The 14,980-nt window shown below is 43.3% G+C and overlaps 1 protein-coding gene and 1 pseudogene across 1 annotated transcript; both read left to right on the top strand.

Annotated features, from left to right (window-relative positions):
• The first annotated feature begins 2,337 nt into the window (after positions 1 to 2,337).
• On the top strand, positions 2,338 to 6,077 carry LOC136490021 (uncharacterized). The gene is made up of 7 exons (XM_066486524.1): positions 2,338 to 2,429; positions 2,987 to 3,120; positions 3,223 to 3,606; positions 3,746 to 3,807; positions 3,927 to 3,991; positions 4,068 to 4,239; positions 5,815 to 6,077. Exons 2-6 carry the CDS (start codon positions 3,001 to 3,003, stop codon positions 4,211 to 4,213), a joined length of 777 nt encoding a protein of 258 aa, XP_066342621.1. The 5' UTR covers positions 2,338 to 2,429; positions 2,987 to 3,000; the 3' UTR covers positions 4,214 to 4,239; positions 5,815 to 6,077.
• Positions 6,078 to 7,806: 1,729 nt separating this feature from the next.
• LOC136488409 (uncharacterized) lies at positions 7,807 to 8,585 on the top strand (annotated as a pseudogene).
• Positions 8,586 to 14,980: the final 6,395 nt, after the last annotated feature.

Raw genomic sequence — 14,980 nt, 5'->3', positions numbered from 1 at the left:
ATGAGAGAGAGAAGAGAAGCAGAGTTTACAGCCAGCCTAGATACAAGAACTAAATAATTGTGAGAGAGACAAGTTAGTCATATGTGACCCAACTATTATATAGGTGAACTGATAGATGGAATGTTAGTGTCCATACAACTAGCAGATGGTTGTATTATTAGCCTTACTCTTAGAAGAGGATTGGGGTGGGATGGGTCCGAGAGAGAAGAGGAAAGCACGCGTCGCTAGTGCACGTGGCGCACACGCACCAAATAAGAATTTGGTGGCGGGTGTGATTGGTTACCTCACGACCTAGTACATTCCAAATGTCTGTTTTTTCTAAAATCCGTTTAAGTTATTTAATTTCCATGTTTATATAGGTGAAAAGATCTAAGACTTCAGCTCCAAGAAGTGCATGATAACTTGATTAGTTACATTCTTCTATAGTTGTTGCTACAAAAATTACTATCCTTAATTTCGAAAAGGCTATTGCCTGGTTTTCTTCACTCTCTTATTTTATTTGCACCAGGACGGAATGCTTCAAATGAATGAAGATTATAAATGGATTAGCTAATCAACTAGTTTCTAGAACTTATGGATATCTGCATAATGCTTGTATAGATTTGTTTTTGCTACTTAGAGATATAGCTCATTCACTATGTTACAGTTCTATGGAGGTTTGCCTCTGTTATTAAGTGCACTTGTAATACAAGTATGTTGCTTCTATGAAGTGTGATGCACAATTTTACGCTTTTTGTTGTTTATTTGCTAAAGCAGCATGTCTTATTCTTTATGTGAATATGTTTAAAAATGGTCTAGTATTTACACATAAAATATGTTTGTGTTAGTAGACAAGAATATAAACATATCTGCAAAAACATGTCAATTATTCCTTAGCACACAATAAAATGTTACTACACAACGTGACTATACATTAGTAGACGTGTAACATAGAAGTATATACAGGAGCATTTCTACATGCGTGTTTTTGAAAGCATATCAAAGCTCTTAGACACATTTAATAGTTGTGTCTACAAATCTTGACACGATATGGTGTAGACACGATAGGAGCGTGTCTATGAAAACATCAAAGCCTCTAGACATGTTTCCTTATTTGTATCTATAAATCGAGACACAGTCCATAGGGAAATGCTCCATACACGCTTTAAGATGATCTATTGGAGTGTAGAAAGTGGTTGAGAGCAACATGGCTAGAGCTTGACCGTGAGTGGTTGCTCACGGCTTGTCTACTCAGTTGTGTGTGTTTGTGAGTGCAAGAACACTATGCATAAGTTGAGAAACACCCCCAAAAGGCTACACAACATCTTGATTTGGATCAGACGAGGAGGGGGAGCAAAAATAATAATTCATGCAGGTTTTAGAAAAAAACCGGCCTAGACCGCTTTTGCCAGGATAACCGGATCATGCTGAAGAAACCAGCCCTGGCCGGTTGTCAAAGTTTTGACAACTTTTGTGTTTTGTTGTTTTTAACTGCTAATTTCTCTTGAAAATTTCTGTAGGCCTATTCAGTCTCGTCTAGACATTGAATCATTTCAACTTTAACAATGAAAACGAATGATGCAAACAATTATATTAATAAAGTTTGGCCAAAATAATATGGCAAACATTAGTGTAACCTAACCCCTAGACCCAATGGTCGAACTTAACCCTAAGTCTAAGTGTTAAACTATATTTAAAACTAATGTAACCTAAACCAATGTAGGTAATTTGATCTAAACTAATAGTACGTGAAAAAAATAGTGTAAAACCTAAATAGCTAGGCAAATACTTCAGTCTATATAGTTGCTATTTAAAATTAACTAAGCTAAATCTGAAGCCTAAGTAATGTAGAACCCAAAATAATAGTACAACAAAACATGCAATTTAGAAATGACTAAAGTAAATCTAATTCTAAAGTCACGTAAAACCTAAAATAATAGTAAAAGAAAATATGCAATTTAAAACTAAATAAAGCAAACTAATAATGCCTAAATATACTATCTATATGGTCATTATTTCTAAAATTTAATACCTATGCAAACACTATAGTTGCCACCTCATATTACTTCTTAAAACTAAATCTACAAATCATAAATACGAAATAGAAGTTAGCATGATGTATTTCGGTAGAGCTTTGCTACTCCAACAACTCCCTACTCTCTTCTCTGCTTCTCTCGTCCTCTTCTCTATTTTCATATATAAAAATAAGATTTTAAGGTCGATTTTTGACCCATACCCAAGAAGGTGCAAATAGAAACAATACGAAATTGGAAAAAACCGAAAAAAATATAAATATATTGGGCCACCAGCACCCGAACACACACACACACGAAACACTTCCCATTGAGTCGTCTCGGCGCGGCGTGGAGGGGGTCTGCCACTCTGCCTCTTCCTCCGACGACCTCGCCGCGCGCCGCTCCGCCGAAGACGAGGCTCCCTCTTCCGCGCAGGTAATCCAACTCGACCGCACCTTCGTGTTGTTATATGGGTGGAGTTTCGAGCGGAAACCGCGGCGCAGCGGGGTGATCACGGTGTTGCTACAGCGCGCTGGCGGGGGGGGGGGGGGGGGGGGGGGGGGGGGGGGGGGGGGGGGGGGGGGGGGGGGTGGGGGATATGCGGCTGGTCGCAGCCAATCGCTGAGAGATTGGGGTTTCCAGTGCTGTGGTTGGGGCGTCTGAGAGATTGCTCGGGTTTCTGAGTGCTGTGGTTGGGGTTCCTGGTGCGTGTATTGGGGGGAGAGCGCGTCCAGTAGCGGGGAAGTGGAAGCCAACACCGCGCGGCGAGTCGGCGACCAGCGCCGCGGCGCGCATCTGATCGAGTTGGGGTGGCGCGTTTGGGTGTTCGTGCAGTCGAGCGCCATGGGCGGCGCCACTGCGGTTGATGAATGATAACCACGGTGCGCGTCCAGGCAAGCAAGTTGCGTGGCGTGTGGGGATTGGGGAATGATTTTGCTAGGAAAAGGGAGGAAAGAGGTGCAACGTTTGTGTTGACTGGTTAACACTTCTAGTTTTGCTTTCAGGTATGAAGAAGGATCCATCCATAATGGAGAAGATTCAGAACTTCTTCAGGGGCATAATCACTAGTGTTCTGAAGACTAAGAAAGACTATGAAAAAGAATGTGAGAAAATGTCTGCAGAAGAGGTAATATAAAATTCAGACTGTTAGTTTCATTTTTGGCATTAAATTAGTAAGCATTGAATTTGTCGATTCTATTATAGATGTTTGGTTGTGTATTGTGTGCAGAAACAAAAGGAAAGTGACAAGAGGATGGAGGCCTACAAAGCCCTCTGCCTGGGTGGCCTGACAAGCATGTACTGGAAGGATACAACATCCCTTCTAAACAAAGTCAGGGCGATCAGTGGACCATTTGCTTCAGTACTATCTGAAGGCTTTGCCATTTCTCAGGCAGGGATGCTGATTGGCATTGCCGCATCCTCATTCCCCAAGTCGTCACCTTGGGCACTTGCTGCTGCTTCAAATGGATCCCTGTTTGCAGTTTTATTCAACATTGCAGCATTTCACCTTGAAATCTTTGAGTTCCTTCCTGCCATTGTACTGCTGATATCCTGGGTACTGTTTTCCATAGCATTTGCAGCGTACTGGTGCATTGGCTCTCAGGACCTCACGGTTAGTTATACTATTGTGCTTAACTTAAATTAGATTCTGTGTTCAGATTTGTTGCTTGAGTTTTTGATAGAAAAAAATTTCTTGTCTAAATTTGATTTTGTGTTGATAATTGTTGCTAATGCTAAGCATGTTTGTTCAGATTGTCAGACTGCTATACAAGTTTCTGTCCATTATCGTGTATTGCGTGCTGTTCATGCTCAGGTTTGTGTACTAGACACTTTTTTTTTTAAAAGTTAAACTTCCTGGGATCTTACTACCCCAATCGATGTTTTCTAGCACATTCTTGATATTACAAGTTTATGAGCATGTTATATGATCAGGCACTTGATCTTCCTCCCATTCAACTTGTGTGGATGGGCTCTTTCTGGAATATCGAATGCCATAGGTAATAATTATTATTACAATGTTTATTGTCTTTTTTCTGAATGCAGACTATCTAACTATAGCTATGATTACTTCAGGTCTTGTTACCGGTGCTGGTTTCTCAGAAGAAGCATTGAGGGATCGACCCAGGCAGGCTGCTATCAACAGGTGGTATGATCCCTTGGGAGCATTGAGGAATAGACACAGGCCACCTGCCGCTACCTTAGAGGAAGAGAATGTTTAGGGAACGTGCTGTGCAGTTTTGTAGAGGTGAGAATCCCTTTTTGCCAAATGCATCTCTCCTTTGTCCTTTGATAAAAATAGGGAGACCAAATACTAAGGGCATCAACAATCTTTAGAAATAGATGCTTTCTCATCCGATATCTTCGTCGAACCACAGATCTGTGTTGAGTGGATTCTCACAAAAATAGTAAGCAACCAATCGATTGTTGGCACCTTCACGGTCTGTATGCACATACCTCCTTAGTGAATCCTAGGCAGGCTGGTCTGTGCTTGAAGTCAAGCTTCAATTTTAGCTTCAATCCTGGACTCTAGTGGATCATTAATCTCTTCCCAAATAAGATCTTCAAGGTCATCACTATTGATGGAGGTACTTGAATGATCAGATTGGTCTTGAGCCTCTTCAGACATTTCCTCTCTTTGACCTGTGTTCCTCCTCTCTTTGAAATGCACACAGATGAACACAAAAGAATGGGTGTGGATGGATGCATTGTGGCCAACAGTTGTATTTGTAGATGGTGCTTTCCAACAGCTAGTTCCCGACGGCTCTTTTGGAGCTGCTCTGACACACAACAACAGCTCTTTTGTAGCTGATCTGACACTCACCAACAGCTCTTTTGTAGCTGATCTGACACACATCAGTGACACTTTTGGAGCTGTTTTGACACACGCCAATTTATGTTAGTTACTTTAGCTCATCATAACATTGACAATATATTAATAAGATGTGACAGTACATAGACATACAGTACTATAGATTACATTTAAAACAAATTCTACTTCTAGTGCATGCTACATTTAAATCAAATACTACGGATTACACGTTGGCTGCTGGAAACAATTCCTTAATCATCACACCTCCACATTAGCTGGTGGATACAGTTAAAGATCTCATCTAGTACTTGTTTGTGCCTCCTGAGCATGTCTTCATCATAGTTTATTGTATGTTTATATAACAAGTTTAAGTATGTGTTGTTCCTAGTATTCCTTGCCTTCTCACTTTGTGACGCAGCTAGCTTTTCCAATGCAGCAGATCTCCTGTCTACAGTAGCATTAAATTGGTCATCTTCCAAATTATTAGTTTGTTGTTTCTCTTTCCTCTTCCCTTTAGCTTTGCTGCCTTTTGTCCCACTGGTCTGGTCTGGTTTGCCAGATGAGGTGTAATCTCCGGATTCAGAATTTTTGGTTCTTTTGCTGTGGTCACCATCCTCTATAACTCAGCACCACTTGGGTTGATCCTTGAGTTTTTTTTTTCGATAAATATTCAAATGTAAATGATTTACCCTTTGCTTCTCCTTTATACATCTCATGAACTTTGTCTGTGAGCATGTCATCTGAATGGCCACTGGGCCAAGTGCTTATTGCTTGAGAATACACACCACTGAAATGTTTGATAGGCTTGCTAATTATGCCCCAGTGGCTTTTGCACTGCTTTGCTGATCTCCTTCTATCTGGCGGCAATGTGGAATTGAACTCTTCAGCCACATTCTTCCAATAGGAATCTGACTTCTGCTCATTTACCTTTAACTGAATCAACAGAATGCATTACCCAAGCACTAGAATAGATGTGGTCCTAACCTTGCTGTGTTGTTTGTATATATACAGGTGGAAGATGAGTTCAGCGGATAGAATAAGAAAATGGGGAGAAGTTCCATTCTAACGACTAGAAGATGAAGAAAGAGTCGGTAGTTGGCTTTTGGCGGCAGTTGGTGGTTGAATGTGGACAGGGGAGTAGAGAATCCAAATATTGTATTTTAGCAGTTAAGGCCACGCCGTATGTTTTTTTTTTGCCCTTACGAGTTACGACCAAGGCCCCGGGGACGAGAATGTCTAGGGAACAAGCCATTTAATGAACTCGATCTTCAGCATAGAGTGTGTAAAACCCTAAAATTTCCATTTCTTCAAATAGAATTAAATTGATTTAATTAAGCATTTTTGTGCACATTTAAACCCAGGGAAAATAGTAATTTTATTGAATTAAAAATTCATCATAAGCCTAAAAACATGTTTATACATTCACGCTGGTGCATTGGTTTTATTGCATTGAGGGGTTTTATTAAAATTCAAAATTGATTTGAAATTTGCTTGAAAATGGCCTTGAAATTAAAAGGAAAAGGTATTTCTTTCTCTCCCTCCGTTTCTCTGTTTCTGGCCCAGGCATCAAGCCCGGCCTGCATCTTCCTCCCATCGCTTGCGAGGCCAGCCCAAAGCCCCCTCAGGCCCACGCGCGCTCACCCTCTCTCCTGCAGGCCCAGCAGGCAGCAGGCCGGCCCGTCGGCGAGCCCACGAGGAAACCTGCACTGCTCGCGGACCACCCTTCCCTGCACTCTCACTGCCGGCGCGGCCCCACACTCGCCCTCGCCGACATCCCGGGCCCAGCCGTCAGCCGCGTCATCTACCTCCGGCCGACGGGAGCTCAGCCGCCGACGCCACCGTAGCCGTCCGCCGTCTCTCCGCCGCCTCTAGCTTTTTGCCGATCTTCGTTTTGGGGTAAGAGACCTTCCGGAGCTCTTGTGCTCCCTATCCCACGCTGTTACTCACGCTCGGTGTTCGCCAAAGCTTCGCAGGAGGACCGTAGCCGCGAAATCCTACGCCGAGCCACCTCCGTTCGATCCGTGACGCCAGAAACACCGTAGGTGAGTTCTCCATTGAGCTAGCTTCGCCTCGATGGAGATCCCGTCGAGTTTGATGCACGGAATCGCCGTCTGGCGATGACCGGCGAGCCCCCGGCCATGGCGTCTTCGCCGGACTTCCTGTTCCGACCTTTCCCAAGCTGGAAACACCCCCGTACCCCTTCAGCCTTTGAACCAACTCAACGGTCCTCCCTGGACGAGGTCCACCATCCCGAGTCCATCACGGTCTACCGCTTCCGCTTATCCCAGCGCGCCGCGTGTCGGAGACCAGGTCAGCACCGGCAGGCCTCGCGACTTTTGCGAAAACCTCCTCCAACTTTCTAAAAATCAACCCGCCGTCCCCAAGTTTGAAAATTCAGTTTTCTTTTTAACTTTAGTGCCGCACGTGTTTATAATTGTAATAGGCGACATCTTTTATATATATATATATATATATATATATATATATATGTAACGTCTTGTTATAATTTTTTTAAAATAGTTAAAAGTACTTGTAAGATTTGTTTTCTAAATTATTTTTAGTGAGATATGAAGCCAAATTGGAGCATGCTATCGACGAGCTTAGGAAGAGTTTAAGGATCTCAACTTAACAGAACTGAAGATTGCAACGTAATTAAGGAAGCAAGCAATTTTGGCCCCTCAACTCTCATGTCGGTCTAATTTTGACCCCCATGTACAAAACTGTTTGATCCAGGCACTGAAACTTTCAAACCCGTTCAGTTTTAGCCCCTCGGCGCGGTTGAGGCAGTTTGCGCTTGACGGCCACGTAGGACGCCCATGGGCGTCAAAACACGAGCTGACCCGCTCAGCTCTGTCTCTCCCTCTCAGTTCCTCTCCCCCGAACCCTAGATGTCGCCGCCGCCTCCATCGCCGTAGCCGCTACCGCATCCTCTCCTTCGGTGCCTCTGCGTCCGCAGTCTCCCCTCTGCCTGGGAGTCCTCCGCCGCCGCCTTCGCAGTCGTATATGGCGACCTCAAGCGAATCCAGCCGAAGTTTGGGGACCTGAGAATCGCGATGGCGTCGCCATGACGATTCCCATGGCGATTCGTCCTCACCCATCCCCTATCGTGAAGGACCACTGGAGTATACCCCAGCAATGCTATGCAAATGCGGTGCAAAAGCTGCTAGGTTCATATCTTGGAGTTATTTGAACCCATGATTGCGGTATCTGAAGTGTGCACGGGCTCGTGTAAGTTGTTCTCTTCATGATTCATAGTCTGTAGATGCATCAGTGATTGAGTGTGTTTCTGATTTATTGGTTATTGGTTTGTTTCATAGGATGATGGTTGCGACTTTTATAGTTGGGTGGATCCGCCAAACAGTAGTTTCAAGAAGCAACTTTTGCTTGATTTGTGAGATGCAGTGAAGTACTAGAAGCATGCAACTGGAGTAGCTGAACAGAGTTTGGAAGATACAAGAATGGAGACTGCAAGACTCTTGGAAGGTGCAACAAGGGAGAATCAAAGGCTGCAGCTTCAGCTGGAAGGCACAACAAGGGAGAATCAAAGACTACAGCTTGAGCTGGAAGGCGTTGTCAGGTACAATGAAGACAGAGGGGCCATGTTTGTTGCAGCCAGGAGAGATGTGGCCATTATGCAAGCTGAATTGCAGTTGGGAGCTGAATCTAGAGTTAAGTTAGAGGTGAGGATAGGGACATTGGAGAAGGAGAGGAAGTTCTTGTTTGGTGCTCTATTTGTGTGTGTAGGATTAGTGGCTGCTTCCTGGATGACTTGTATCATGTAAGTCAATGTGGTGTTAGCCTTGGTGTAGTTGTAGTTGTAGTTAGTAGGATCCATGTTGGTACTATTATGGGTTGTGTATCAGCTTAATGTATGAGCATAATGCTCTGGACCATGTATGAGTATCAGGTTAATGCTCATATCCTAATGTTTTAGTGAAATGTTTCAATTGCATGAATCCTTTTATATGTGTAACTAGTGAGCTTTTTCAAATTTTTGATGGCGTCTGCACAAAGAGATGACTATAGTTCAATACAACACATGTCATTCAGTTGGTGATTAACACATAATAAACAGGATCACAGATCATAACAGGATGTCATTCAGTTCAGGTTCAGTGATTAACAGGATGTCATTCAGTGATTAACACATAATAAACACAAACACAGAACATCAAGTTCATTACAATAGTTTAGGTTGCACACACATAGACTCATGAAATTTGACACATACATGAAGTTCCAGATAGCATAGATAACACACAGACACAGACACGGGCTCAAGGATTTGGGTCTATTAGCAGTAAGGTAGAAGGAATGGCTCCCTTGTGATCAGCTGCACTTGGTCTTCCTTCCTCTAGATAAATCTACTTGGGTGGTCCTACAGCTGACACAACAACCTTGGAGGTAGATGCACCTGAAACTTGGAGGCTTACTTTACACTGCTTTCCAGACATCCCTGGTATAGTGGCCTCTAGGGTGACCTTAGCCCGAGCCCCTTCCTTCAATGTTGTCTTCACTCTTGCTGATGACTTCATAGCTTTTTGCCCATCCTGCAAGATAAAGGAAGTATATAACTAAGACAAAGAAAGTATATTACTATTAAGGGCATGACCACATGGAATAAGCAGTTAAACTTACATTGCGGTCAATAGATGACTGAGAGCAATGTCTTTTGCTACTAGCAGTAGTAGATGAAGGGCATGACTTCCTTTTTGAAGTTGTTCCTCTACCAGACTGTGCTGCACCACCACTTCCTTTAGCAGACTTTGATGCACCACCACTTCCTCTAGCAGACTATGATGCACCACCACTTCCTTTAGCAGACTGTGATGCACCACCACTTGCATTACCAGAACCTGTCCTCCTGCTACAAGTTGTCCTGTTGTGTCCAATCCCTTTACATACTCTGCACCTTATAGCTGTTCCTTTCTTAGATAGCTTACCCTTAGGTGGCTTCTTCTTCTCCCCATCTTGCCTTTTCCTCTCCTTTGGTTTTCCAGGCATCCTTACATACCTAGGGGGCAATGGCTTTTCTGTATTTGATACTGGCTAGAAGGCCTTGCCTTCCACTGGTTGCAGGCAGTGTGCATATGTCTTGTTGTACTCCTCAACAGAATAACACTTGGCTATGAATTCTTCTAAAGGCCTGGATGCATAGTAGATGCAGAAAATAGCATGAGGGCAGGGCAAACCTGACAACTGCTAGAACCTATAGGAGCAAGTTCTCTCATCCAAATTCATAGTGAATCTATGATCTCAGTATGTTACTTCATAGCAATTGTTGCCATTGCTAATAGCATGGCAGAACCCACTAGCTGTGACATATGTCATCAGCTTCTTGTAGGTGTTTGGACAGATGAGACTTGTCCACCTTTCTGCCTTGTTCCTGTTCTCATGGATTCTTACCATAACTTGGCGCATTATACCTTCAAGCATACTTATGATTGGAATGAACCTTGCTTTCAGAATCCAGTGGTTGAAGCACTCACACATGTTATTGTCCATAGAATCATAGAATGACTCAATTTTGAACCATGCTCTACTCCAATGCAAAGGATCAGTTCTCAAAATAGCATCAGCCCCATGTGGTGTCTCTTCTCTTAGATTGTTCATGTTGTAGTTGAATAGATTCATTGATGAAGACTTTGCACGTCTCCAAAAAAGCTTCTAATACTTCTTATTAGTGAACTTCTTCCTCTAGTTAGCATAGATATGTCTGGCACACATCCTATGCTCCACCTTAGGTGCCCACTTGTTTACAGCATTGATGAGCCCCTTCTGTTGATCAGAAATGAATACCCAGCCATCACCATCACCAAACTACAGGTCAGTGCTCAGCAAAGATAAGAAAAAGTCCTAGGACTCCTTGGTCTCCCTCTCTACAATTGCCCATGCTATTGGGTACATTTGATTGTTGGCATCTCTACCTAGTGCACAAAGCAGTTCTCCATTGGTTAATCCCTTAAAAACAACCATCCAGTCCAATAACATTCCTACAACCAGCAAGGAACCCCTTCTTGCATGCATCAAAGTAGACATAAAACCTCATGAACATGGGTTTAAGTTCTTCAGTGTCAAGCTTCACTACTATTGTACTCCCAGGATTGCTTCTCAGCAGTTCAAGCTGGTAGTCAAACACCAAAGCATACTCCCCCTTGGTTGCATCATACATCCTTTGCATCACAATTGATTTGGCTCTCTTAATCTTTGGAATACTGACATCTACAAACATTTCCTCTTGAATTGTTTCTCTCATACTCTCAACTAACCAGGGTGGGTTAGCCAATATCAACTTCTCATATTTATCTGCTATTCTCCTTGATGTCACTAAAGAGTTGTCTCTCCTTGGTGGGCATGTGTGCACATCTTTACATGTGGCTACAAGCCAACTACTTGCCCTTGATGTCTTTGACAGATGCAAAACCCAAGGGCACTTTGGCCATGAACAAACTGCTCTACACTTTGTGCTCTCATTCTTCACAAACTTAATCATCTTCCTTTCTGCTAGCCCATACTTGATGACAGCCTCCCTGAATGTTGACTTATCACTAAAAGCCATCCCAACAGTGAATACTAGCACTGGAGCATTGGCATCAAACTCAGGGAACTTCTTCTCCTTCCTAACCAACTCTCCATCAGATGTTTCATCATATGAATTATCCTCTTCATCAGTATCCATAGCATGGGAATCACATCCATCCTCTTCATTAGCACATTCCACATTGAATTCATGCCTTTCCTCATCAACCACCAACATGCCTCTAGCTTTTTAATTTCTTCTTTAACTCCTTTAGCTCAGTTCTAATCTAGATTACCTCCTCATCCTCTCCACTGCTCTCATCATCACCAGACAAGTAATCCTGGTCACTGGAATCATCCATATCTGAACTATGTTCCTTCTGTACAGGAGCCTCTTCTTGAACAAACACTTCTTCTTGCATAACCAACTTCTGTATAGGAGCCTCTTTCTCTCTAACTCAATGCAAATACTTAGTAGCACCTATTAAGTCCTTCTTCATTTGTTCTGGTGATGACATGTTCATTATAGCCAAATCCTCAACCACCACATTGTCTTCATGAGGTGTTTCCATCCCAGTGCTTTCACTGTGACGAGGACATGACACCCATGCATATGACCATGTTTGATGCATGGTATGGAGGGGTAGGAGGCCATCAAGGGTGTCCAAGTCAAGAAGGAGGCCCAAGGCTAATTTGGTTTGAGTCCCCGAGGTGGAGGCCCAAACCAACTCAAGTTCGAGTCTGCCTCGACCTTCAGGACCAGTCTGCCTTAAACTGGTCACCCAGGACGCATCCGGACTCTGTTTTCGACGATCCACATATGGTTGGAAAGCTAATTTGATAAGGAAGCCAATCCAAGTGGTCTCACATCAAAAGCCCTTCAGAATCAACAAGAATCGTCGAAACAATTCAGCATCCATAATCTGCCAGGGTGCTGCGACACCATCTTTTGGTCCGTTGGACCGTGTATCGTGTTTGGGCCCATTAGGGGGCGCGTCTAGGGTAGGCGACGACCCTAAGACCTTTATAATCATATACCGCCACTATCGTTAGGTTTTGAGTTTTGCTTAGATTAATCTGTCAAGAACAGTTTCGCCGTTCATTGGTTTGTGAGACCCCAACTTCGTGAGATTAATCATTCATCTGTAATTTGGTTGCTTTCTTTCTTGTTCTTGCTTGTGTTTTTCGTTGCGTAGACAGGGATTAGCCTTCTTGGCGAGGTCAACTGGATCCATGTCTTGGTTGATAACCAGAGGAGTTGTGGTGCTAAGATTGTAGGGTTTGATCTTTCGATCTGAAGCCGGATCGGTGCGTCATTCTCCGCCACAACGATAGTTACCACCACCTGACGAAAGATCGGGATCCCCATTCCCATTAAGTGGTATCAGAGATAAGGTATACCATCAGGTTCACATTTATCCCCTAGTTTTGAGTGTTTCGCATTCGTCCCATTGTCCAGTGCCATACTTTTATTTCCTGTTCTAGAACCTTCCGCGCCATAGCCTTTGCATATTTCAGTTTCAGAGTTCGTTGTGTTGAGTTTGTGTCCGGGTCGAGGTCTTGTTGCTGGTTAGGTCATGTTAGAGTCCAATTCATGTGCTTTCCCCCATCGTTTCCATCAAATCTATGCTGCTGTGACTAATTTTGCGCACATTGTTCCCGTTTTGTCCTCTAATTTGGAGCCAATTCTTAAAACTGATCTAGTTTTCGCATACGAACTCTGATTTTGACGTTCCATATATCAAAATCGATCAGAAAAAATTTCGGATCCGTCCATCCCTGGCAACGCCAGGGTTGGAAAATTTTAAATTGGTCAAAAACTGGTCACAAGATCCTCTTTTCGTGGTCACAAGCTTTTGGCGATTTTGAGCACGTCTTCTAAAATTTTCACAGGCCACGCCTTTCACTTGTTTAAGCTCATATTTTCTGTGGTTACCTCTTTTGTGCTCCTAAGTGAAGGAAAAATATCAAAAAAAATATAAAATAAAAAGTTAAAATTTCCCAAAAAACAACGATAGCCCAAAAAAATAGAAAAAAGAGATGAACAAAAGAGGAATAATATCTAGAGGAGCACATAGAGAAGACCAAAGTGAGCTGTGTTAGCGTGTGCTGTCTGGTTCCTTGTTTGTATTGCTGTTCCCGTCCACCATATTTGTTTTCCACACACCTATCACCTTGCTTCTTGTTTGTCACACACCTGGTACTTGGAACATTTTAGACCAGCAACGAGAACAAGTATTTTGGACTATAATTTAGCATTATTTTCTGTTACTGACTTGTGTGCCAGATATACATATTATTCTTTGTGAGCCTTCCAAGCTCCACAAACTCTTCAGATCAATACAGAAAAAGGGCCTTGTAATCTCAGTACCACTACCTCACAGATATCACGAATCAGCCGCCGGTTGTACCGCCCACTGCTTGCGTTGGTAAGAACTTTGTAAGAGCTTGGTAAGACGCTTCCACTTGCTATGAAAAGTAAGACCACTGCAACCACGTAGTCATTTGGTAGGGATAACTTTCACCGTTTGTTCCTGTTTTTGTGTTTACAATGGCAGGAGGTGATCAGACTGGAGATAACAATTGTAAGGGTTTCAATGAGTGTGTCAGCCAAGAGCAACTACAAGCTGTTGTAGGGGATGCCCAAAAAAGGATGAATGAGGCCATCAGGAAGGCTGTCACTGACGCACTCACTGAACTCAACATTGGCAACAGCATGGAGAGATTGGACAAACGATTTTTCACACCAACCGACAAGGTTACTGAGTTGGAAACCTTAGTGGCGGTCAACAACAATGACGTCTCTGGCAGCAACACCGATGGTCTCTTGCCAGAAGACACGGTGCATGATGCTGCTGGGAACATAGATCGAGTAGCCTTCCGATAAGCAAGATTATGACGACGTCTTCACCGCAACACGACAGGTATGGGTGATGTCCACCACCATCAAGGTAATAATCACCGTGTGCCCGATGATCCTTATGCTAAGATTAAGTTCATAATACCATCTTTTTCGGGTCATTATGATGCTGAGGGATATCTTGATTGGGAGATGATGGTAGAATAAAAGTTTAGCGCCCACCTTGTGCCTGAGCATCATAGAGTTTGACAAGCTACTAGTGAGTTTAAGGATTTTGCCATTATTTAGTGGAATGGGCTAACTGCACAAGATGCTTTACCTAGTACATGGGAAGAACTTAAGGTAGCTATGCGTGATCATTTTGTTCCTCCTTCTCATAGAGACTTGCATAAGAAATTGATGCGTTTAGAACAAGGAGATAAATCTGTATAGGATTACTATGGTGAGCTACAAAAGGGATTGATGCGCTGTAGTGTTGTGGAGGGGAACAAAGATGCCATTTGTCTTTTTTATTCGGGTTTGAGGCATGAGATTCAGGACATTGTTGATTATAAAGAATTTAACACTGTCAACCAGTTGTTTTCAGTTTGCTATGCTTGCAGAAAAGGAATTATAGGGGCGTGAACAGCAGAGCAAGAGCAAGGTCAGCACCACATACACGCCATGCTCGGCACCATCTTCGGGGCTGACCAAGCCAACCACTTTTCGGCCACCTCCACCAGCGAGCAAGCGACCAGCAGCCTCTGGAGTTACCGCTACACCTAAGGCACCTCCCGCATGACCTTCAGATTCAGGTAA

Source organism: Miscanthus floridulus, chromosome 10 (genome assembly GCF_019320115.1).
Source record: "Miscanthus floridulus cultivar M001 chromosome 10, ASM1932011v1, whole genome shotgun sequence".
NCBI lineage: Eukaryota > Viridiplantae > Streptophyta > Magnoliopsida > Poales > Poaceae > Miscanthus > Miscanthus floridulus.
The sequence above is the reverse complement of the archived record's forward strand: the minus strand, read 5'-3'. Positions and strand labels throughout refer to the sequence as shown.